At 44.5% G+C, this 26338-nt stretch overlaps 1 protein-coding gene across 4 annotated transcripts in view; it reads right to left on the bottom strand.

The window, feature by feature from the left end:
- Positions 1-2636: 2636 nt before the first annotated feature.
- Positions 2637-26338, bottom strand: part of CHD2 (chromodomain helicase DNA binding protein 2) — a 122661-nt gene continuing 98959 nt past the window's right edge. For all 4 annotated transcript variants that reach the window (XM_060617742.3, XM_060617736.3, XM_078448976.2 and 1 more), the window contains 5 exons: positions 21961-22139; positions 19930-20029; positions 17454-17667; positions 10661-10907; positions 2637-6149 (listed from right to left, as the gene is read on the bottom strand). In XM_060617742.3, the coding sequence (XP_060473725.1) occupies positions 5816-6149; positions 10661-10907; positions 17454-17667; positions 19930-20029; positions 21961-22139 (1074 nt within the window). In that variant the 3' untranslated portion in view covers positions 2637-5815. The remainder of the gene's footprint in view (positions 6150-10660; positions 10908-17453; positions 17668-19929; positions 20030-21960; positions 22140-26338) is intronic.

Below are 26338 nucleotides of genomic sequence, written 5' to 3'. Positions count from 1 at the left end.
CCAGGTCTGGTGGCATGAGGGGTCTCTGAGGAGCCTCAGGATGTTCCAAGGCCGCCCTCCGACACTGATGATGGCCACCAAGCCATCTCCCTCACCGCCCCCCACAGGCTGGTATTCTCCAACAGGGAGGCTCAGAGAGCTAGAGAGTAAGCCCAAGAATGCCAGTTGGTTCAGACCCAGCTCTGCCCACTTCCTACACGCACGCCTTCCCCGCCTCCTCTGGGCTCCGCTACCACCACCTGTTCCCGCTCCCATGTCCCGGCACTGAAGTGACATTTTGTCCTCTTATTGTTGGTCTAGGTGTGCCTCACCACCTCTCCGTTGAAGAGGGTGGGGCCCTCATCCTGCTTCACCCTGCATGCGTCCCCCCCTTTTAGAACAGGGCCTGGCCCACAGGAGATGCTCAAGATCTTGGTCGAGGGACAAACTTTCTCTCTAGTGACTGTCCCGTCCCCATCGGACTGTGAGCTCCCTGCAGGGCCTTGCTATTGGGGTCCAGTCTCCCCCTAGAGCAAGGCCTCTTCCTGGGCCCCTCTGATGAGCTGGTCCTGGGCTGACGGCTGCTGGGGCAGAACGCTAAGCTGGGCCTGCCCAGCAAGTGCCCTCCACGGTGTCCCCATCTTCCCCCACCTCCCAGCAGGGACTGATGAACACTGTGTCCCTCTGGGCAGCTTTAAGGGTTTACAAACCTTCCCCTTTTCCACTGTGTGAGCTTCTCACGTCTAGAAGCTGCCTTCCTGGTGTGCAAATGAGGATGTGGATGTGGAGGCCATCTGCCCAACTGCACACAGGGCGGGGCCCCCACGGAGACAACACACTGACCTTCCTGCCAGCCCCTTTAGACCATCGAGGTCCCCTCTCCCCCCCGCCAAAGCCACCATGGTGCACGTGATCGGCAAGGACTGAGTTTCAGCAAGGACAACCCCCTTTGGGGTCACACATGCACACAAAATTTAGGAAGATACCGTGTTCGAACACTCCATGAGGCAGCTGGCCCCAAGAAGTAAATAACCCTACCTGTTTCTGAGGTGAGAAGGCTGCCTGTAGGGCAGATGTGTCATGTTCCCACACAAAGCCAGATCACATGGCCACAGAACTGACCGGGAAACTCCCAGACGTCAAGCCTGGGACAGGGTGCCCCATGCACCACGAGGGCCCAGGCTTCTACGGGATGAAGAGCTTTTATTCACTCCGGCTCTGTCCCTTTCCCAAATCACCTAGCAGAACAAACAGCGGAGGCAGGTTGGGAGGCGACGGGCTGAGTGGCATTGCAGCCTTCGAATGTGACCGGCAGGGGGTCGGGGGGGACGCCGACACAGCAAAGGCACATCCTCTGGTGGCAAACCTGGTCCTGCTCCTTTAAAGAGCCACAGGTCGGCATCAGGAGTCCAGACTGGTCTGGCAAACCACGGGGCCTTGTGTTTCAGTAAGTGACCTTTCAGTCGGTGCTAATTGAGGAGGGCTTGCCTTCATGCCAGACACTTGAGGCCCCGCCAGGGAGGAGGGAGGGGGCCTTGCGCCTGCTTCTTCCAGTAAAAGGCAGGCTTCTTGGCAGCGGTCGGTGTAGAAGCCGCGTTGCTATTGTAAATCCTGAGCTGATTATTGCAGTGCTTGTTCTTAAAAGTTTCCCAAAGATGTTCCAGCTGAGCTGTGAGTTGCAACATGATTGTTGAGTTGTTTATCGGCAGGAGGAGCCCTCAACTCTTCTTTTGAGTCTTGGACTCAAGAACTCTTGTGCACCAAATATCCCAGCCTCTCCCTCCTGCACAGGACAGGCTGAGGGAGGGCCCCCGCGGCCGGGTCTCCCGGGTTGAGAGTCCCAACCGGGGAGTTAACTGAGCGAACGTTATGGGTTTATTGGGTATCAAGAATAAGGAGGTTCGAGAAGACTAGGAGTTTGGTTTTGAAATCCCCCCAAGCATTAGCAAAACCCCTTGGGTCTGGCAACCTTCTCCAGCTCCTACTCAGACGGGATCTCCACCCGAGGGCTGGGCCACCCCTCCTGTCTGGGCCTCGTAGGAGCCGGGCCTGCCCCTGTGCCAAATTGCTAGAGTTAACATTCGTGTCAGTGTTTCCATTATAAAATGCCTTTTTCCCTCTTCATGAATATATAACCCAACTGTTAAATCACCCTCACTGCTGTGGACTGGCAGACACTGTGCTTTCACTTCCTCTGGATGGAAGGGGAGCTACAGGACCCTGTCTGGATGACACAGGTCTTCAAAATGCACCTTCCAGGTCTCCAGGGCTCCTTCTCTGGCACAACCAACGTGGGAAAGGGTGGGCTGCTCTGCTCCACCAGGGACTGTCACTGGTCCGGGTAATCCCGTCAGATGCGGGGAGCTGCCCAGCCAGGGACCACTACCCTTGGCAGTGGCCACGCAGGGAAAACCTCCGGAACCTGTGAGGGTCCTAGACCCAGCAACACGCTGGTGCTGGTAGGAAGAACACTGCAACTTCAAAAGGCTCCATTTCACAAGCTGTCGAACAGGCCAAATGACCCGGCAGCCAGGGGAAGAGAGCTGGACGCGTATCTGGTCACGTTTCACGCCGATGCAACGCAATGCAACGTGTCCGCCCAATTCTAAAAATCCTTAGTAACACTGTTTAATATACAAGAATCAAAAGTACAGCAGTTGTACAATGTAGGAAAATTTAATACATACTATATAAACAACATTATTTACATCAGAAATCACTAGGACAGTGGCATTTTTCACAAATATAAATTAATTACTGTTTAGTCAACAGGTTTGAAAAGTCCACAATTTTACAATAAAGAAAAACCATCTATCCCCAAACGAGTGGGGTCAGATGGACTAAAGCAGCCTGGACCCTTGGCCTGGCTCTCTCCGCCTGACACTGTGGCCCTCAGACGAGCCCGGAAGACCACCAGTGCTGGGCCCCGGGCCACCATTCCTGCTGACGAGTGGATTTTGGTCTGTAGGATTCCAGTGTCCCCATGTGAATTCGTAACCGAATCGCGTGTGCACCACACATCCTGATATAGCTCTCAGCCATCAGGCTAGAGTGCCTGCAGCACGATGCGAGAAGTGTTCTGGCTTCCCGTGAAAGGGCCAACGCAAGGACTAGGAGAGAGGGGGACCAGGGGCCGTAAGATGGGGCTCTGCAGAGGGCCTGGCGGCTTCTCTCCAGCATCTCTGAAAGACCACAGTGATGCCTGGGGCTCTCACCGCACCCCTTCCCAGGGCTGTGGGATACCATGCTAACCCTTGTTCCACACTCAGACTTCAGGTGATGCCAACTCCCCTCTTCCTCAACCCCTGCAGTCTCCACCCAATTACTGAATCTTTCAAAGCTAGGCTCTGTGATATCGCCCTCACAGGTTCCTGGGGTACTTTATCCTATCCACAAGGGAGAGAATTCCTATCTGTGCAAATCTGTTTTTGATAAAAGCATACAATATTCATACTGATTTAGGTCAGTGAGGAAATGCCTCCTTTTTCCTGACTCTTTAAACATACCTCAACACCTAAAATAGATGCTTTTATGGGGATACTGTAATTTTATAATCAATTTAACACTGATCTGGCTAATATTGCCTTTTGCTACATCATATGGCACAGTAAGTCCTGAATGTAAACAAAAGGAAGTTCCTTTTTCTTCATGATGAGACATCTTTGGGAATAACATCTCCTATCAACTTCAGAGGAAAAAAAACCCTGATGAGTATTGAAACACAGGGCCTCCAGTGACTTTCCTGGCTTCCCAGGGGACACAGCCTGACTTCCCTCCCACAGGGGAAGACATCCTGGGGCTCATCCCTCCCTCCCTTCCTCCCACCAGGAGGAAGGGACAAGCCAACCTAGCCCTCCTCTTTGGCCTGGGCAAGAAAGACACAGGGTAGTGTCAGCAAGAAGTTAAGCTGGTGGAGGCCACAGCAGACACCCTCTTCTCTCCCAAGCAGTCACAGCATGTGCCCAGTGGAGTGGCTGTGGCCAGAGGCTCCCGGGCATTCTTTGGGCCGTGGTCCAGGGCATGTTCACCGGATACGAGCCCACGGTGAACAATCCCAGTCCCGAGAGGAGATAAATAAGGAAGGGGCAGACCTACTAAGCTCCCAACATAAGCTGTGAGGACCCAGACTCTCATGTGGAACTCACGCCCGGCCAGCCCCACGAGCGATGACCCATCAAAGCCACATCTGCTTCCCTAGGGCGAGCTGACTTGGGAATTTCTCAGTAAAGGCAAAAATGGTGCTGCCCAGGTTACCAGCAAGTAAGCGATAACAGTTTTATGAAGTCCTCACAGGTCAGTTCAGGGAGTTTAACCCTGTGCACACCCAATGGAAAGGTGGTCACCAGCTCTGAGCCTGGACGCATATAGGCACAGTGTAGGTTCAAGTCAGTTATTCCACCTAGAAAGGCCTTTGGACAGTCAAACAATACTGGCAAGCTATATTTAAAGGGAATAAAATGGAAGGCCCAGTATCCGTAAAATGTAAGGTGAAAGGAGCATGATTAATTGGTACAACTGACTCGCCTTCCCACTTCTGACTCTGTTCAACCCGAGTAGGACTCTTACTGTCTGCAGCTCAGTCCCCTGTCCTTGGAGGCTTCCTATTTTGGAAAAACTTTACCTTAGGTGTACGCCTTATTTGATCTCATTCTAAAACCAATGGAGTTCAATTCTAACGATCTCCGACTGGGAGTGGGAGCCTGTTCCCAACAGGGACCCAGACTTCATCTGTCCACCCGCCCTGTGGCGTCAGGAGTTGCACGTTCTGTGCAAGTCTACTTCTTCAAGCTGTGCGAAGGGAACTGAAGTAACGAGCGTGGCTGCAAACGCTGACCTGGCGCAACACTGAAGCCCCGCCCCCCCACCTCCCCCGGGAAGCATGCCTGCCACCCACACCCCTGCCTGGGCGCGTGCTTGCAGCAAGCTTCCCCTCCTCTCCAGGCCCTGCCCTCAGACTGCTCATCCCAGGAATCAGAACCCCACCGGTGATTCCGGGTCCCTGGCCACACCGCCCCTCTAGCCCCTCTCTCACCCCTCTCCCCCCACTCCCAGCCAAGGAAGACCCACGCCAGCTCCAACACTGCCGAAAACTCACAGTACGCACAAGTCAGCCAGATGGGCCTGACTCTCCCCTGGACCAGGGCAAAGGAGACCCGCTCAGGAGACCGAACCTCTGAAATGTCCAGATAGTGTGGGAAAGGTTAGTGTTGTAGGGAAGGGGCCACTGTGGAAGCTGCTCCCCACCAGCCCCTGCACCAAAGGCATCACAAGGAGGCCCAAGTGTATGGTTCTCCCAAGAACACATGTGAGGAGTGTACCTGCTCCCCTTCAAGTCTTATGAGGCGACACCCACGCCCCGCCCCGTCAGCAGCATCCGTCACATCACAGTGAAGCAGATCACGCGTGGCCCAGCAGGTCCCGTCAACCTTCACATACACGCTCCTTCCCAGCCCACTGCACATGGGCCCAGCGCACACGGACCCAGCAACAAAATCCTCGTGACTCTGAGATCCCTTCTTCCTTCACTGGGGAAACACAGCCCACGAAGCTGGGACGCAAAAGTCACGTCTTCCTCCTAGCACTCCTCGCAGTGGGAGGCCAGGACCAGGCTGGAATGGGAGGGGGTGTCAAAGTGCAGGAGTGGCGACCCAAACCCAAGCTGGACCAAGTGAAAGGCCCCCCGCTCCTTGAGGTGCTCCTTCCACCGGCGAGCTGACAGCAGCAGCATGTCCAGAAACTCCACTCACTGGTCTAGATAACTGGCTCCTACTGGATCAGACCAAAAATATCCAGGTGCTTAATGACTCTTGCTCTCCCCTTCATTCCCAGCTGTCCTTTATGTTTTCCGAACATTCCAGTTATAATCTGGGTTGTTTTTCTGTTCTAGTGATCTCTCCAAAGGAGACCTGTGATCCAGGGGTGACTTGGAATCGTGGGGGGATTTCTGAGAAGGGGGCGAGCGAGGGTCTGAGACGGCGGGGTGCAGGGGGGGCAGGGGTTGTTTATACTCCCCCAGTTTGTCTGTGTGGAAAGAGCGGTAATGGTCCGAGGGTCCCTGGCCATGGTAGCCCACAGGGGGGCGGTGATCAGACATTCGTCGGAAATCCTGCTGGTGGTAATTTTGAGGCCGAAATTCATCGGCTCTCCTCCGCTTGGAGTCATGATGGTGCCTGAAACAGAGACACAAGGCTTAGCTGACAGCTCAAGCCCACCCCCTCCTCCTCGCCCACCTGGCTCACCCTCACACGCTCATACCCAAGGACCCTTCCAAAGGACTCAGAGTTCACAAATGTTCACATTACTAGGAATCAAAAACAAACAAACAAAAAAAACCAAAAGTAATAACAAAGGGCTATTTTACACTTATTGGCCAATCCTACCCTACAAAATGACATACACCTCAAGTCTGCAATGAAACAAGGACACCCTTGAATCACTGGAGGTTGTGTAAAGATGTACTCCCTTCAGGAAAACTGGCCAGACCTACAAACATTTTCATATTCTTTGACCCGGCCTGAGGGGAAAAAGAGCCACAGAAATTATTCGAGAAGTTATTAGTAACAGCAAAAGCCACAATCAACCCAAACATTCAACAATAAATGCAGAGTTAAAGTATTTAATAAATTGACTCCATGTAAAGAATAGTAAAATTTTTACTTAGCACCACAGTAAACTGCTTGTTATCTTATTAAAAGAAAATTGGTACAAGTCAACAACAAAAAGACAAACAACCCAACTCAAAAATGGGGAAAGGACTGAAACAAACATTTCTCCAAAGATCTACAAATGGCCACTAAGCACATGAAAAGACGCTCAACATCTTTAAAGAATATTGATCATCAGGGAAATGCAAATCAAACCACAAGGAGCTACTTACCGGATTCACACCCACTAGGATGGTCATGTTGAACACACACACACACACACACACACACACACACAGAAAGTAAGTGTTGGCAAAGATGTGGGAAAATTGCAACTCTCATACAATGCTAGTAGGAATGTAAAATGTTTCAGCCACTGTGGAAAACAGGTGGTTTCTAAGAAGCCAAATGTAGAATTCCCATACAACTAACAATTACCTCTTAGGTATAGACCCAAAAGAACTGAAAACAGATATTCCAACAAATAATTTTGCGCTCATGTTCATAGCAGCACTATGTACAATGGCCAAAGGTGGAAACAATTCAAATGTCCATCAATGAATGGATGAACAAACTGTGGCATATATATACAATGGAATATTATTCAGCCACAAAAAGAAGTACTACAATGCAAGCTACAGTGTGGATGAGACTCAAGCATTATGCTAAGTGTCCAAAGAAGCCAGTCACAAAAGGCCACATCTTGCTTGATTTCATTTATACAAAATATCCAAGACAAGTAAATCCATAAAGACAAAATACAGATTGGTGATTATCTGGAGCTGCAGAGATAGAATGCAGTGACTGTTAAGGGCCATGGGGTTTTCTTCAGGACAATGAAAGCGTCTGGAACTTAACACCAGCGGTGGTTGCACAACATTGTGGATGTATTAAAGGTCACTGAATTGTTTGCTTTAAAACAGTTAATTCAGTTTATGTGAATTTCCCCTCATTAAACAACAGAGAGAGAGCTGGTGACTTCAACTTCCAGTCAAGGTGGAATACGGGGAACTAGACTCACCCTCCTACCTGGAACAAGCAGAAAGGGACAAAAAATGGTTTTAAAGATACCAGATGTCCATTAACAAAGACCAGCGATTCCCTGAGGGATGGAAAAGTAGTGAGATGAGGCTTATAACAACCCCACTCATTGCCCTGAGACAGTTTCCAGGCCTCAGCACAGGGAAGGGGAGACGTCCTCAGTTGAGAGGCAGGGGGCAGAACCAAGGCAGCTGGAGCTCACAGGATGGAATGCAAAAGAGAATTCTGCACCCAGAAAGAAGTTCAAAGACCTGCAAAGGGTTCCCCTTGGGTATTCAATTGAGCACTATAAAGTGTGTATATGTGAAGAAACTATCCAAGGCCAGGAAAAGAACCACCCAGAAGATTAGAGGTACAAGGGCCCTGTTCTCACCAGCCACACCAAAAAGCCTCAAGCTTCAAGGGACATCAGTGGAGTACAACAAAGTGTTCTTACCCTAGTGAGGGGGAACAATTAGACTGCCAGAGCATTATTCTCATTCTGACAAATCTTAACAGCAAGAGCTGAAAGAATCAAACTGCCTCTAGATAACCTATTTCTCAGAACAGAGTTCCAGAATATTTATAGGAATACAAAATATCCAGCACTCAGTGAGGCATCTAATCAAAAATTACTAGGCATGGAAAAAAGAGGAAGGACCATAATGAGGAGATAAGTTAATCAGCTACAACCAATCCAAATGGTAGAATCAGACAACAATGATATAAAAACTATTTTTTTTATATTTAAAAGGAGAACTATCATCTTTGAGAGCTGCTGCTTTTACTTTTATTTCATTTTATTTATTTGTTTTAGAGAGAGTGGTGGGAGAGGAGCAGAAAGAGAAAGAAGTTTGTTTTTTTAATTTTTTTAATGTTTATTTATTTTTGAGAGACAGAGAGTGAGCGGCAGATGGGCAGAGAGAGAGGGAAACACAGAATCCGAAGCAGGCTCCAGGCTCTGAGCTATCAGCACAGAGCCCCTGACACAGCGCTGGAACCCACGAACTGCAAGATCATGACCTGAGCCAAAGTCAGATGCTCAACCAACTGAGCCACCCAGGCACCCCTAGAGAGAATCTTAATCTTAAGCAGGCTCTACACAGAGCATGGAGCCCGACAAGGGGATTGATCCCACGACCCGGGGATCATGACCTGAGCTGAATCAAGAGTCGGACACGCAACCAAGTCGCCCAGGTGCCCTAAAAACTATTTTTAAACTATATTCCAGATTTCAAAAGGTTAGAAAGATTTAAGTTAAAAAAAAAAAAAAAAAGCTCAAATACAACTTCTAGAAATACAACTATAATGTATGAAATGCAAAATATATTGTATGGGGTTCAAGGCAGGTTAGACATTGAAAAAGAAAATCTTAGTGAACTTGTAGACACAGCCAACAGAAACTATCCGACTGAGACAGAAAGAAAACAAAATTAAAAAAAAATAAGCAGAGCACTAGTGAGCTGTGACAGCAATCAATGCAAACAGCTTAATACAGGTTTAAGTGGGATCTCCACAGGAGATGAGGGAGGTAGGACAGGAAAACACTGATGAAATAATGGTTGAAAAAAAAAAAAATCTTCCTAATTTGATAGGAAAGACAAACCCACAGATCCAAGTTCAACACTTCCCAAACAAAACAAACATGAGGAAAAATACAGCAGGATGCAGCACTACAACCAAATGGCTAAAAACCAGTAATGAAGGAAAAAAAGACATGTTTTATAAAGATGACAGATTTTCCATCAGAAACAGAGCAAGCAGACAGAAGAGGAACATCTTTAAAGTACGGAAAGTGTTAACCTGGGAATTTATACCCAGCCAAGTATCTTTCACAAATGAAGGCAAACTAAAGACTCTCTCAGACATACAAATGCTGGAAGAATTTATCCCCAGCGGACCCATACTAAAATAAAAGTCCTTTGGGCAGAAAAAGAGTGATGCTGAATAGAAATACAGATCTACACAAAGAAATGCAGGGCAAATGCCCACTGGAGCCACACAAGATGAGACAGAAGGGCGGGGGCAAAGGGGTTCAGTTGAAACCTCCTCTAAAGGAGACAGCTGCTACGTGGCTATATAATGTGTTACCAGATCCTCCAAAAAGGGAGATGCTGAATAGGAAATTTTCCAAATTTAAATTCAAGTCCAAGCAAAGCATGTCGTTAGCCTAAGAAAAGCCAAAGTTGCTGTGAGGTTAAAATATAGTCAAGTCCTATTCTAGGAAGAATACAGAAAACTTTAGCCCTTCCTATATACTTGGTAACTCTCCCAAGTTACAATCTTGGCTCATTAATGGTAGTGTATAGCTGTAGACAGGGTAAAACTTCACAAGTCTTTCACCCCTAAACTGTGGACTGGTGGCAGGCAAGGTCCACAGGCTGGGACCCATCTCAGGATCCCTGCTACCCAGTGTATCTGAGAGCCTCACATCAAGCTCAATAATTTTGGTCGTGGGCTCTAATGTTTCAAAGCTACCACTTTCCTACATTTCCACAGAAGAAGACACAAAACTCTTTTCCTGTACAAGTAGAAGGATAAAACTGCAAATGGCTCCCTATGACCCAGAGAACACAACTTAAGACCTATAATCTGGCATTCAAGGCCTTCTTACTATCCAATGTGTCCATCTTCTGGACTTCCCTCTTTGGATGCTCACCCTTGGCCTGGGCCTGTGATACCCATTCCCCTTTCTGTTTAGCAGACTCTTCAAGGCTCAAATCAACAATCAGCAACTTCCTCTCTGCCTCAGTCCTCAGGAAAAACTCAAAACCTCTACTTTCAATCATCCACTTAGCACACCATATCAGCTGTCTACACCGTAATTCCTCCCCAACACCCTGAGGATGTCCTGATGGCAAAAACATTGGTTCAGACTAGGGACCATGACTGGCACAGGATGAGATGTTCAGTGAACATTTAATAAGTACATTAATGTGTATGTCACTTATCTCTTCCCCTTAACCAGTGAGACTCCTGGCAGAGGTCGGCCTGGTGTCTCGGGACCTTCTGCCTACCTGTCATAATAATCTCTGTGTCCCCTGTGGTCTCGGTCGCTACTGTACTGGTCATAAGGTCTTTTTCTGGACAGATTGTTGGGTCTGTAGCTCCCAGAGCGGTGGGCGTCCATGTGTCGCCGGTCCCCATAATGGTGGTCCTTGTACCAGTGCTGCTCATACTGGTGGTGCCGGTCACTACCCCACGGAGGATTGCTGTTGCCACCACCATAGTTGAACTTTCTTTCCCTCTGCCAGTCTCCTCGATCTGCAAGAAAAGAAAGAACAGTTTCGTGACTTCAAAAAATGGCTGAATTTCACACCCACTGAAGTTTAAACTCAAAGACTGACACGTTATATAAATAGACATTAAATTTCCTCCTTCCTAGCCTTTTTGCTGCTGGTAAACATACCAGTAATGAGTCCCAACCTTCTCTCCCTCAACTTTGAAGGCAAAAGAAAACTCACTGCTTTTCTCCTTATGAAATCATAAAAATTACTGCTTTTTCTTTTCCTTGCCTCTTTACCCTCCAATCTGGGGCAGACCCTTAAAACGAGATTTCACTCAAAAAAAACCCAGAAACAAAAAACAAAAAAAAACCTAAACATTAATTCAGAAAACAGAACTGCTGAGTTTCATAGCCATAAACTGGTATCTTCTGTTTACACATCTCAACTTTATTTACCCACTGCTACAGATAACATGGTCAGCCAGTGCCTGGTCTCTGAAAATATTTCCAGGCTATTCATACTGATTCTACTACTACTCTTTCCCAGCCCACATCAAGGAGATAAACCTCCTCCTATAAAAAGTGAATCCTCTAACGTTGGATTTGGATCAATACACTAACTCTCAAAGGTAGGGCCAAACTGATATCTGTTTCAGCTTCTATAGCCTCCCTTTTCCTTCAGAAGAATCACACTTATTTTAATCAGAAAGGCAGTAAACACATAAAAGTCCAGGAATGGAGGCTATAGTGGGTTTAAGTGTGACCCCCAAAATGTATGTCCACTCAGAATCTGTAAGTGACTTTACCGGGAAACTGGGTCTTTATATATGTAATTAAGGATTCTGAGATGAGATCATCTTAGATGTAGGTTGGGCCCTAAACCCAATGACAGATATTCTTCTAAGAGAAAGGCAGAGGGAGGTCTGAGACAAGGAGACACTAGAGATGGAGGCAGAGACGGGAAGAATGCAACCAGAAGTCAAGCAGCAACAAGGGCTGCTGGTGGCCACTACAAGCCAGGAGAGAGGCAGGGACCAGATCCTCCCCCACATCTCCCAGAGAGAGACAACCCGACCGACACTCAGTGCAGACTTCTGGCCTCCAAAAGTGTGTAAAAATACACTTCCCAGTTTGTGGCGCCTTAGGAAACTGGGACACAGGCTTACCCAGAAGAACTATGTGGCCTCATGGGAAATTCGTCTTCTATCTACAACTATATTAACACCAAAAATAAGCCACCAAGTAGATACCCCTCTACTCATGCTGCTGGTCTTCTAAATACTTTTCTATAGAGCCAAAGAATAATGAAGGAACCTGACAGCTTAGGAACTGATAACACACTCAGCCAGTGGCTTAAATTCCCTGCTGCTCTGGTTGTGGATCAGGCCAGACGACCAAGAAGTAAAAAAACTTTAACTATTCAACCTAATAACTTAACAGACAACAACAAAAAGAGACACCTTCACAACATGAAAACCAATCACTTGGCGATGGCTTCAAATGGAAAGTAGTATTTCAAATGGGGTGTCAGTGTCTGCGGTATCATGGAGAGGCTTACAAATCAAGCCAACTCATTTATTTCCAGAGGAACTGAACAGTGCTTTTCTTTCTTCTTGAACCCATCATGAGGTAGGTCGCTGTTAGGAAGTACTGAGCTATTTAGGAGATGGGTGAAGAATCCAAGACTTAAATAAAAGACTACAGTGATATAAGAAGAGTTCTTTCAAAGGATCAGAATACAAAATCAGTGACATCACACGAATAACACAAAACCAGTCTGATCCCAGGAAAAAGTCAATACAGATAATACAATCAGATCTACGAACATGGATATATCTCGCTTGCTCTCCCTCTCCCTCTCTCTCTCTTCCTCTCGAGAGGAATTACTCTTGTAGAGTAATTACCTTTTGTCCCCCTGAATCAAATGGGGATCAATTAACTCAGAACTACTTAGATTTGTAACATTAGAAGACCTGGCACTTGTGCTTCCAGGCAATTCAGGGTAGCTTACAGCAGAATTACGCTCCGCCAAGGACAGTAAGAAAGGCCAGATAAACAAAAATTACCTGTTTGAGGACATCAAAGAGTAGACAGGGCATTCAGGACTAGACTAGAAGGCATTAAGACTGAAGAGCAGAAAACCTTAGAGAGGTAAGGTGACCGCTGTAGTCATTGGGGAGGCCTGTGATTCTGAGCACAGGCAAGGGGCTGAATATCTGAGCTTTTACCAGCACAAGCTGAGCCTTCGGTGGTCTTTCTAGGCTAGAGGGACATGGCAGACTTGAAGGGCTCAAACACACATCCAGTCTTCCCTTAAGGTAAGTGCTGAATCTGCAGGGAGCAGAAGGCTGAAGACCTAAGCCTCAGAAGAGCAGAGCAGTCCAGGTAGTCTCATGGTGCTGAGAAGTCTAGGGCCTGCAGAAGATGAGGGGCAGAAAATGCTCCAGGCCCTCTGCTGAGCACTCTGAAGAGCTAAGCCCCAGGAACAGGGGAGCCCAGAGGCAGACTAGACGACTAGACCAGAATGATCGCCTTACACTCCATGTGCTCTTGGGGAGGAAAGAATGAATCCTCTCTAGGAAAGCAACACCATCTGAAGCTTCCATAATTTTTTTTTCAAGTAGGCTCCATACCCTGCATGGAGCCTGGCATGGGGCTTGAACTTACGACGCTGAGATCAGACCTGAACCGAGATCAAGAATTGGATGCTTGACTGACTGAGCCACCCAGGTGCTTCTGGAGCTTCCACAATTTTTAAAACATAGGTTCCCCCACTTAATCAAAAATAACTAGGCATGCCAAAGACAGAAATATATGGATGAAAACCAAGAAAAATAAAACACACAACAGAAAATGATTCACAAGAATTGAGATACTGGACTTAGCAAAGATTTTTAAATAACTTAATTCGTATGCTCAAAAACAGAGGAAAAGATGAAGAAAATCAAGTTTTCTAAAAGCCTGAGAATTTTACAAGAATGAAATGTATTTTTCAAAAGAAATCAAATGGAAATCCTAAAACTGAAGTTTAAAAGAAATGTACACTTCATTAAGATTATTATGGAATATTTGATTCTTTGCAAAATCCTATACTAGGACTTCTATGTATGCTATATATAGTGTGTGTTTTCACAACTTTCTCGATACTAATTCAAACACAGTATTGTTCTGAATAAGCATTCAAAACAACATTCAAACATACACTACAGAAAACGTTTGATGGTTCCTCAAAAAATTAAATTAGAATTACCACATAACCCAGCAATTCCACTACTAGGTATATACCCAAAAGAACTGAAAATAGGTACTCAAAAGTAACTTACACACAGATTTTCACAGCAGTACTATTCACAATAGCCAAAAAGTAGAAACAACCCCAACAGATGAATGGATAACAGACTGTGGTGTGTACCCACACAATGCGATGTTATTCAGCCACAGGAAGGAGTGAGGTACTGATACCCATTACAACACAGACAGACCTACAAAACCACATTGAGATACCACCTCACGCCTGTCACAATGGCTAAAATTAACAACTCAAGAAACAACACATGTTGGCGAGGATGTGGAGTAAGGGGAATCCTCTTGCACTGTTGGTGGGAATGCAAACTGGTGCAGCCACCCTGGAAAAGTGTGGAGGTTCCTCAAAAGCTTAAAAATAGAACTACTCTATGACCCAGCAATTGCACTACTAGGAATTTATCCAAAGGATACAGGTGTCATTTGAAGGGGCACATGTACCCCAATGTTTATAGCAGCGCTTTCAACAATAGTCCAATTATGGAAAGAGCGCAAATGTCCATTGACTGATGAGTGGATAAAGAAGATGTGGTACATACATTCACAATGGAATACTACTCGATGATGAAAAAGAATGAAATCTTGCCATCTGCAACAACATGGATGGAACTGGAGGGTTTTATGCTAAGCAAAATAAGTCAGTCAGAGAAAGATACATATCATATGATATCACTCATATATGGAATTTGAGAAACTTAACAGATGACCATAGGGAAAGGGAAAGGGAAAGGGAAAGAGAAATAAGAACAGAGAGGGAAGCAAACCATATAAATACAGAGAACAAACTGAGGGTTGATGGGGTAGGGGGTTGGGGGGCATGGGGAAAATGGGTGATGGGCATTGAGGAGGGCACTTGTTAGAATGAGCACTGGGTGTCATATGTAAGAGATGAATCACAGAAATCTATTCCTGAAGACAAGACCACACTGTGTGTTAACTAACTTGAGAATAAACTAAAAACATACATTAAGAATAATGAACTATTTAAAAAAAACAACATATAAAACAGCCAAAAAAACAAATAATCCAGTGAGGAAATGGGCAAAGACATGAATAGACACTTCTCCAAAGAAGACATCCAGATGGCCAACCAACACATGAAAAAATGCTCCACATCACTCATCATCAGGAAAATACAAATCCAAACCACAATGAGATACCACCTTACACCTGTCAGAATGGCTCACATTAACAACTCAGGCAACAACAGATGTTGGTGAGGATGTGGAGAAAGAGGATCTCTTTTGCATTGTTGGTGGGAATGCAAGCTGGTGCAGCCACTCTGGAAAACAGCATGGAGGTTTCTCAAAAAACTAAAAACAGAACTACCCTACGACCCAGCAATTGCACTGCTAGGCATTTATCCAAGGGATACAGGTATGCTCTTTCAAAGGGACACATGCACCCCCATGTTTATAGCAGCACTATCCATAATAACCAAAGTATGGAAAGAGCTCAAATGTCCATCGATGGATGAATGTGGTATATATATGCAATGGAGTACTACTCGGCAATCAAAAAGAATGAAATCTTGCCATTTGCAACTACGTGGATGGAACTGGAGGGTATTATGTTAAGTGAAATTAGTCAGAGAAAGACAAAAATCATATGACTTCACTCATATGAGGACTTTAAGAGACAAAACAGATGAACATAAGGGAAGGGAAACAAAAATAATATAGAAACAGGGAGGGGGACAAAAGAGACTCATAAATATGGAGAACAAACTGAGGGTTGCTGGAGGGGGTGTGGGAAGGGGGGGTGGGCTAAATGGGTAAGGGGTATTAAGGAATCTACTCCTGAAATCGTTGCTTCACTATATACTAATTTGGATGTAAATTTTTAAAAGTAAAAAATAAAGTTATATTATAAAAACAAACAAAACATAAACCTTGAAAACAGAAGTCAGACACACATAGTATGATTCCATTAATATGCAATGTCCAAAATACATGAATCCAGATAGACAGGATACAGACTGGGGACTGCGGAGGCTGAGAAGAAGGAATGGGGACAAACTGTCTCCTGGATGTGGGATTTCCATTTGAGGTGATGGAAATGTTTTGCAACTAAGATAGAAGTGGTGGTTGCACAACACTGAGTGTACTAAATGCCATTGAATTGGGTATTTAAAATGGTAAAGTTTAACTTAAGATACAAAACAGATGAATGTAAGGGAAGGGAAGCAAAAATAATATAAAAACAGGGAGGGGGACAAAATAAGAGACTCCTAAATATAGAGAACAAATTGAGGGTTGCTGGAGGGGTTATAGGTAGGGGGATGGGATAAATGGGTAAGGGGCATTAAGGAAGACACTTGTTGGGATGAGCACTGGGTGTTATAAATAGGGGATGAATCACTGGAATCTACTCCTGAAATCATTATTGCACTATATGCTAACTTGGATGTAAATTTAAAAATAAACAAGTAGATAAATTTTAAAACTAAATGTCAAAAACAGGAAAAAAAAATGAATACATTTAAAAAGAAATAAAAAATAAAATGGTAAAGTTTATGTTATATGATTGTCACCTCAATAAATTTAAACACAGACATACAGATTTTGTTGCTGATCTATAAAGTCAACTCATTCTTTTTAATAATTGATGATAATACTTAGAGTACAAATGTCCTACTATTTATCCAATGATTCTCCTATTAATGGATATTCAAGTTATTTCCAACTTTTTGCCATTCTAAGACTGAATGGCATCCTCATACATACAGAAAAGGGGCTTATGTATTTAAGATATTTGAGATTAATTCTTGGAAAGATTGTAGCAATTCACACTCTTAGCAATTTGTATGTATTTCACCCTTTTAACTTTTGTTGATCTGAATGGCCGGAAAAAAAAAAAAAAATTTAGCTTACCATTGCTTTAATTTACACTTCCCTAACAGCAATGCTGGCCATCTTGTCATATTGGCCATTTGAATTTCCTCTTCTGTATGAATTCCCAACTCCTAACCTTTGCCCATTTTTCTATTTGGTTATTCTTTTGTTACCAATTTACAAGGCTCTTTCAGTATTAGCAGTTTTAACCATGTGACTGTCCTATATAATGTAAATTGTTTCTCTCAGTCTGTCATTTGTTTATGATGGTGGCCATGTTCTTCTTAGAGCTGGAGCCTTTTGGATCTTTACTTCATGTGCTGTGTCACTAAGACAAAAGAAGACAGTAAAGTGTTGAAGGAGAATAAAGTACAAAGGTCTAGCTATTTTCGGAAAATACAATGATTCTTTTGGCATCTTTTTTTAAAACTCCACTTAATGACCTACCTGCATTACTAAAGTGTCTTTTGTTGGGGTGATTATAGTTATCTCTTGGGTGTCCGTGCATCTGTGGGCCATGGGAGGCAGGCAAGTGAGGCTTCTGAGGGTGAAGGTTGTGTGGGGTGTGGGACTGAGATATCAGGGAGTCCCGGCTGGAGCCTGAGGCCTCTGGTCGAAATGGCTTCTTACCACCAATCACATCATCTTTCTTCTTTTGCTCCTGAGAATAAAAGGAAACCAAAGAATCTTAAGACCCCAGGCTGAATTCCCAAGAATAGTACAGAGGTCACCACCTCTAAGTATTACCCTCTTGCCCCTCTTCCGGCTTCCAACCTGCCATCTACTATATTCTTATAAACCATGTTCATAAGTTTCCCTGAACTCCCCCTGATGCTCTGACAAGAAAGTCACGCTCCCCTGGCAAGTCACTGTAAGACCGTGTGCATGGGCTGCTGGGTGCCACTGCACAGGGCCCGCCCAGGACAGATGCCCGGGCTGTCAGCCTTCTCAGAGACTCATCTTGGACCATGTAAAAGTAGGAACACAACTTTCCTAGACTAACTAGAGCAAACAACCTCTGACTAGCCCAGTGGGAACTAGTTCCTACGCCAAAGTCATCAAGCTAAACAACTCAATGTTTATTTACTTCTTTACCACACAAGAATATGTAATAGAAAAATATTAGAAAATATAATAAGAACAGCAACAGCAAAAAATAATGTAAAGTGCCCTAAAATCTCACTACCAAAGAAATTAATGTCTGCGATTTGGTCCATATCTTTCTAAGCTTGTGTTTATATGTGTGTGTATTTTTTTTTTTTTTTTAACAACAAAAATATTATTTGGTATTCTTCTTTCACTTAACACATTATGAAAATTTTCTCATGTAAACACTTACTTACACTATTGTATTATGGCCGAATAATATTCCCCAGCATGAATATATCATAATCTAGTTAATCTATTTTTTATTGTTGGGCATTCAAGTCATTTCCACAATAAACATGTTTAAATCCTTAATTACCTCATTAAATTCTCAGAAGAACTGTTTTTGTCTTTTGACAAATCTGACTGAACTGTCCCTCCAGAAGGCTGTGATAGTGCACACCCCAGCAGCAGGACCACTATTTTTGTTCAATATGCTAATTGCTGATACTTAGACTAACGTGGCCCCTTTACCATCGTGTGTTCAGCTATAAACCCTCATCGTAACTTTCACTCCCCACTACAGGGTCTTTCCCACTATTTCATTCCCTCCTCAGGCTTTTCCTGACTATCCTTGCAAACTTTTATACTGCTTAAAATTTACATTAACGTTCAATGATACTAGTATATTATCTCTATATATTACTACCATACCATATTCTTCTAAATTATAAGCTACTTGAGCATACTATTCTACAGTACAACACACTACTAAGCATGTTAAGTTCATGCAACAAATACTTCTAAGCACCTTCGCTGTGCCCAGTACCTTTCCAGGCACTGAGGATATAGCAGAGGATGAGAAGCATAATATCTCTGCCTTTGAGGAGCTGACAGGTTAGTGGAGGAGGTATTAAATGTCCAGAGACTGGCTCTAAATGGCTGATTTGGGGGCCCTAAAGGGCTGATGTGGCAGGTCAGCAGATCTGTGAATGGGCATGTCTTCAAAATCAGCTAAGGCATTTATGTGCCCATCCCCCTATGCCAAAGAAGGGAAGGAACTTCTGGGCACCTTCTCATGTTGGCTCCTTTACGTGAGTAGCTGGGACGTTACATACAAACGCGGGAAGGAACACCAAGTATACGTGACCCAGAAAAGAACAAAACAAGTATTTTCTGCCCACATGACTTATCAAGAGCCACGTTTATAAACTACCACAAGACGAGAGAATAAATGATTATGGGCATAAGAACGCAGGGTAGGGGCGCTTGGGTGGCTCAGTTGGTTAAGCGTCTGCCTTCGGCTCAGGTCATAATCTCACAGTCCATGAGTTCGAGCCCTGCGTCAGTCTCCATGCTGACAGCTCAGAGCCTGGAGCCTGCTTCAGACTCTGTGTCTACTTCTCTTTCTGCCCCTTACCCTCCCTCCCTCCCTCACTCTCTCTCTCTCTCTCTCTCTCTCGCTCTCTTGCTCTCTCTCAAAAATAAAATTAAAAAAAAGAATGCAGGTAACAACACCTTATCAGAATTTTAACACTCTTTGGTTCTAACAGATTGGCTATTTCAGCCACCGAGTCTGTCACTTTCACTACCAGTGCAGTGTGCTGAGAAAGCGCAGAGCTAATATGGCATAGGAGCACACAGTACAGGGAGGCAGGGCTGTGGTGGACCTGAACATCCGTCTGTGAGGGGAGGGCAGAGAACGAGGGACCCTTCTAGCACCAAAAGTATCATTCCATGACCATCTCCCCAGGGAAAAACAGTAACTAAGGAATTGGCTCTGTGCAAAACTGGCTTTTATCTGTTAGTACGAATTAGGATTAAATTTGTATTTTACCTCCTCTTCTTGAGATCTTTTCTTATGAGCCATCTTGTACAATTTATGCAATTTTCGAGCATCAAATTCTGTAAACTTGGAAACAAAAATCCATAGGTTCCTAAAAAAAAAAAAAATAATAGTTCTAGTAAATTACAGAATTTTAAAATAACTTTTTATTCTCCTTATGGATGGCAAGCTACTGAATTCTGCAATGGATACTCTCCAAGTGTAGAAATTAAATAACAGAAACATTCTTTCAGGTCTGTGTTTCATTAACACTCCTTCAGATGCCGTGTCCACAGAGTTTGACTGAGGGGTCTGGAGACGAAGGCTCTGTTTCCGAGCTAAAATCCCTTATTTCACTGGCACTCAGGAAAGCCCTGGAGTCTTCCTCCACGTTCTGCACTTCCTGGATTCTGCCACCCAACCCGTCATTACCATCTTCCAGGTGGAGACCTCCATACACTCGGGCATCTCCGTGCTCCTGCCCCTTCTCCTCCCAGCTGTCACCACAAAGTCTATCCTTTCTTCCTGAAAACTCCCAAGGGGCGCCTCCACTGTAATTCCACCCCATCCACCCCAGCAAGGCATTACAGTGAACAGGAGAGTGCTGGGCAAAACAGGTGTCTAGAACAAGGAGGCAGGGGTACTGGCAGTGAGCTGGAAAAGGAGTCTCACCTCTCTCCACACACTGAAGAGAAGAGTTTCACCAGGTCACGCCACCCACAGGAACCACGGGTTCCCTAAGTAGTAAACCTGCTGCATCAGGTGCAAAGCCATCAGTGGTCTTAACAAACTGCCTTTAAACCCTAAAAACCTCCCAGCCCCCCTTCTCACTGTCTCACTTTGAAGCCTTCGCCAAAGCCGGAAAACTCTCCTCATCTGAGCAAGTCCACCCTGCCCATGCCCACTCGCCTGCCTCTCAGAGAGTTTCCTCCGACTGCTCTTCTGCAGGCCCTTCCTCCTTCTCGAACACCTACCACACACATGGTCTCACAATCACCACTTCATCAAGGGCCGTCTCTTCTGAGTGGACAAAGACCTTCTTACGAACTACTGTTAGCCAGGACCACAGTACCTGGCACAATTAAACACAGACAGGCCCTAGGTCACAGGAGGAATCCTAGCTTCACAGACTATGTACTAGGATGACCTTTTGTTATCTTCCAACAGAGATTAAGTTGGGTAGAAATACATCCCAGAGGCTAGCTAGGTACAGGAAGAAGCTGGTTAACAGCATAAAGGGGAATAAAAGTAACATTTGAAGCTTAATATCTTTTTAATGGCTGTGAAGCATGCTACAGATAGCATCATGGCGAAGTTTTCTTAAATCTATTTTTCACTCAAAACCAATCCACTGAGATTGGGCATATTATACCTAAATAATTATATTAACCATGAAGTATAGGAGTTCAAAGACTGTGGATTTTAGAGACTCAGTGTTACAATGATTTTTGAGGAAGACACTCCAGTTGTTTTTGTAAAATATCGTTAAGTGAATACATAAATGAATATATACGAGCCATGATATGCCTTAAAAACTGAAGTTCTGTATTAAACTGTATTAATACAAATGACTACTAGCGTTCTTTTTAATTATCAGAGAGGATAGAGAAATCACAGTTCTGGTGATTTTAACCTTTGCTTCACCTCGTGTGTTAGTAAAGAACTGATCAAATAGTTTTTATATCTGACTAGCACCCTGAGGTGGGTGAAGTAGTGAGACCAGATGATTTTTATCCCTTCCAGGCTTACAGACCAAGTCCTTGTTCTGAGAATAGGCCAGCAAATTCGGTACTCCTGCTGTTCTCTTGTAAAATAATGACATCATCCTACCTATTTCAAAGACTGGTCTCAGTGGAATGACCTATTGCAGGAAAATGAAATTGAAGCCTGCAGGTATGTTGCCAATAGATGATTTTTATTGGGGGAAAGATTTTCATTAGGTGGTTATGTCACCCTTTATAAAACAAGAACAGATTCCGCCCCCCCCCCCCCCCCCCCCCCCCGTCAAATCAAACAAGGCATTCTGAGACCAAGGCCACTCACCTCCTCCACAGTTTGATGTGCTCCTGGTCTGAGTAGGCTTTAAGGCACTCGGCTATCCGGTCTCCGATTTTCAGCAGGCAATTTCGGGTATGCTCCAGCTGTTCCTGCACATTGAGCCCCTTGTCAGGTTTGTCCAGCTGTTTCAGTGCCTTTTTCACGGGCCTCATCCTCTCTTTGCACTGGAACAGGCCAACAGAGTAGAGATATAAAACACTTGCAGCAAAGACACCTTGTCTTTGGTTCCTGTGCCCTAAATTCCCAGAGAAAACCCGGCCCACTCTCACGCCATGTTACCCTAGAGGAGGAATGGGTTAGAGTCAGGGGAACAAGTGTAAGTATTAAGTCAGGAAAACCTGAGGTGCAGGTCCCAACAGCATCTCTTAGAGTGAAGACCTCTACACCTTTCCTTTATTATAGCTCAAAATGCTTCTGTTTCCTCACCTGCAACAGGGGCATGATAATGCCTCTTAAGTCCATTATGAAGATCCGATGAGAAGCGAAAATTACAGACCTAACCTAGAAACTTCTCACCACCATCTAAACTATCTAAAACTGCAGGATAAAATATTTACAAGTCCTTCAGGCTTATAAGGAACTACGTGGGTAGCTTCCAGATAAAGATGGTGGGCTAAACACCAGAATGATTTTCTCCTCCTGCCCAACTCCACTAACACAACAGTAAAGGGAGGGTCTTAAAAAGAGATAAGCCCATAAAGACAAGGGAAAATGAGAGAGAAAACAAGAGCCACAAAATATTGGCAGCAAGGGAAATCACTCAACAGACCTAACAGGCGAACCAACCTGGTTTATACTACAAAATTCCCCCCAGAGTCTCTCTAGACACCTCTGCAAGTAGGAGAGGGTGAAAACTAAGGATTGGGTCTTTTCAACAATGCTTAGAAGTAACTGATACCCAGAGTCACAAGAGACGCCCAAATCTCCAACTCTGCCCAGCAAAAGATGTGGAAGTTATTCTCTGGAGAGTATGAAGGAAAGGTCTCTGAACTGGGCTACGTGGGCACAGCCAAGAGGCAAGGCTGCCGCACTGAAACAGGAGCATATGGACATATGCACACTAGATGAGCCATCACCTGGCCTTCTGCCTCCCAGACTCCAGAATGAAGACAGCCAGGCCTTCGCCCTCCACTCAGGAGATGGGAGGATTCTTCTCCACAAAATCTGACCATCTAAGAGGAGGAACTACACACTGGAAGCCTCCCAAGGCAGCAGCCCTACCACATCACCCATGGTGAGCACTCAAAGTTGATCAGGCTCCACCCACGTCAGATGGCTAGGCCCCTACTCCTAAATATGTGTGCAGACAATGATAACCAAGCCATTTGAAAAAATATCTAACATGAATGATGGAAAACAAATTCAACAGAAATATAAAAACATTCAAGAGAACCATGAAGGGGTGGGGGTGGGGGTGGGGGGGAGATCTGGGAAATAAAACATGACAAGAGAAGTAAAAAGCCTGAAAGAAATAATGTGAGGCATGCCTGGGTGGCTCAGTCGGTTAAGTATCCAACTCTTGATTTCGGCTCAGGTCAAGATCTTATGATCATGGGATTGAGCCCCGCATTAAGCCGTGCAGGGTGTGGAGCCTGCTTAAGATTCTTTCTCTCCCTTCCTCTGCCTCTCTCCCCCACTTGTGCTCTCTCTCAAAAAAAAAAAAGAAAAAAAGAAGTAGAAAAGACATAATGTGAGATAAAGTGAAGGGCATCTCCTAGAAAGTAGAATCTAAAAAGCAGAAATGGAAAATAAAAAAGGTAGTAATATTGGGAACCATCCCAAGAGTTCAATATCCAAAACAGAAAGTTCCATAAAGTTAAAACCAAGAATTAGGAGGAAATTACCACAAAATAATTCAAGAAAACTTTTTCGGACACATAGAGAATGGTTGTCAATGGCTTAGATACTTGGCACAACAAACTACTAAGGCACAAGATCATGACATTTCAGAATGATGAAAACCCCACAAACTTCTATCACTCTGTGATAATTCCTTCTGTTTACTTTTCAGAGTTATACCTCAATTTTAAGAAAAAGGACACAAAATAGAAAAGTGTACCACAACCTGGAAGATACCTAGAACAACTGTTATGAGTAACAAATAAATCATGAATGTATAAAGGGCACTATAGAAAAGGTAAGAACAAACAAATTACCCTAAAATAGGCAAAGGAAATGCACAGGCAATTCATTAGAAACATGAATGCCTAACAGATACGAAAACAAGTGTTCACCCATGCCACTGATCAATAGTTCATACTTCTCAGATAAGCAAAAATTAGGAAGTCAGAAATTACCAAGTGTTTCTAAGACTGGGAAGCAACTGGAACTCAAGTTCACTGTGAAAAGGAGTGTATAAATCTCCATAATTGCTTTCAAGGTTAATTCAACAGTACCTAGGAAAGTGATGGGTGTGCATGCAAGCCCTAGGAAGACCCAGAACTAGAGAAACGTTTACATGTGTAAATGAAAATATTTACATTTTTTGGGGTGCCTGGGTGGCTCAGTTGGTTGAGCATCCAACTTCGGCTCAGGTCATGATCTCGCAGCTCGTGAGTTCAAGCCCCGCGTCAGGCTCTGTACTGACAGCTCAGAGCCTGGAGTCTACTTCGGATTCGTGTCTCCCTCCCTCTTTGCCCCTAACCCACTCGCATTCTGTCTCTGTGTCTCTCAAAAATAAATAAACATTAAAAAAATTTTTTTAATAAAATATTTAAAACAATTTTGCTATTTTTAGTAGTAAACATTTGGAAAACCTCAAGGTTCATCTACAGGAGAAACCATGAATTATAGAAGTCTTAATACAGAATAATACGAAAAAAATTATTTTAATTTTTAATTTTTTTGTTAAGCAAGCTCTACATCCAACGTGGGACCTGAACTCTAGACCACGAGATCGAGAGTTGCATGCTACACCAACTAAGCCAGCCAGGCGCCCCAAAAGTTTAAACTACTAACATGGATAAACCTCAAAAAATAGAGATGCTGAGAGAGGAAAATCAAGTTACATGACATACACAGCGTGGCATTTATATCAAGTCTTTGAATACGGAGAGCAAGATCATGTGCTGCGTATGGAACTTAGGAGGCTGTGCAATAGAACAGTTAAGAACCCAGGCATTCATGCCCAACTGTCTGGGTCAAACCTCTGTGCCACATCTTAACTGTGGTGACACTGGACAACTTATGTGACTCTCTTTACCTTATTTTTTAGTAAGTAGAGTGGAGATAACTACCTACCTCATAAGATTGTTGTGGAGAAAAAGACCTAAATGCACACAAACAGTGCCTGGCTGTTTATGTGACCCATTATGGTCTTTATAGACAAACAAAAGTCCTAAAACTCTCAAACCAAGCACAAGAATGACAACTGGACCTAAAACCACCCTTATTCCTGGGGAGGTAAGAAAGGAGAGGTGTGGGTTTAGAGTCAGAAACACCAGGGACTTCAACTTTACCCTCAGTCTTAAAAACTCACATTTGACAAGGCTTCATGGTACCTGTATCAATGTCTCTCGTATTCTTTACATTTTTCTACATTTTTTAAGGATTTCATAATCCTTAGCACAATTAAAAGAGCCAGTATGTAAGATCATTCTGAAAACGAAAATGGTACACAGAAGCACTAGCTGGGGTTTCCTCTCAGAAATACTGGGCTAAGGACAAACCAGGATACAGATCAGATGGCTGGCTGTACAGTGAACTTACCCCTTTCAGATAGCTTAAATACTCAAATACTGATGTATCTTTTACTTTAGAGATACTTCTTCAGATACACTTCTTACACCTAAGTGTACTTGACATAAGAAAGTAGTCCCCATCAGAGAGCTCAGGGCAGAACAGTAACAGAGGAGTAAGATAAATGAGAAGGAAGAATAAAAAATAGATATGTGTGTATAGATTTGGGGGGAACACAGAGACAGGAGTAACGAGAAGACTACCTTACAGGATGAGGTCAGTATCCTACCCTCTGCTGCCACACAGCAGGAGTATTTTGAGATTTGGAAGACCAGGTTCTCTTTGAGACTGAATTAACTGCTCTAGCGAGCTGTGATTTATGCAAGGTTGGGCAGAGGAGGTGAGGGGACTCATGGAGCACACAGTCCAGTGAAGAACCTGCAGCTCCGGTGAGGGGCTACGGTCGCCCTTAAGGACACACTGGACTGTTTCCAATCCCACATGAGACCTGGGCCGTGACTTAGCCCCTAGCACCGCAGTACAGAGCATGGAGGGTAACACCAGGCTCACCACTGCTCCAGTGCACTCAGCCAGGACCCCGGCCGCGTCTCATGTCATGCTGTCCCCTTGTTCTCACCACACAAGCCACAGTGGCCTTCTGTAACCCCCTTACTGCACCATAGGC

The sequence above is a fragment of the Panthera onca genome, chromosome B3 (assembly GCF_046562875.1).
Source record: "Panthera onca isolate mPanOnc1 chromosome B3, mPanOnc1 haplotype 2, whole genome shotgun sequence".
NCBI lineage: Eukaryota > Metazoa > Chordata > Mammalia > Carnivora > Felidae > Panthera > Panthera onca.
Note: the sequence above shows the minus strand (reverse complement) of the source record. Positions and strands in the feature narration are given on the sequence as shown.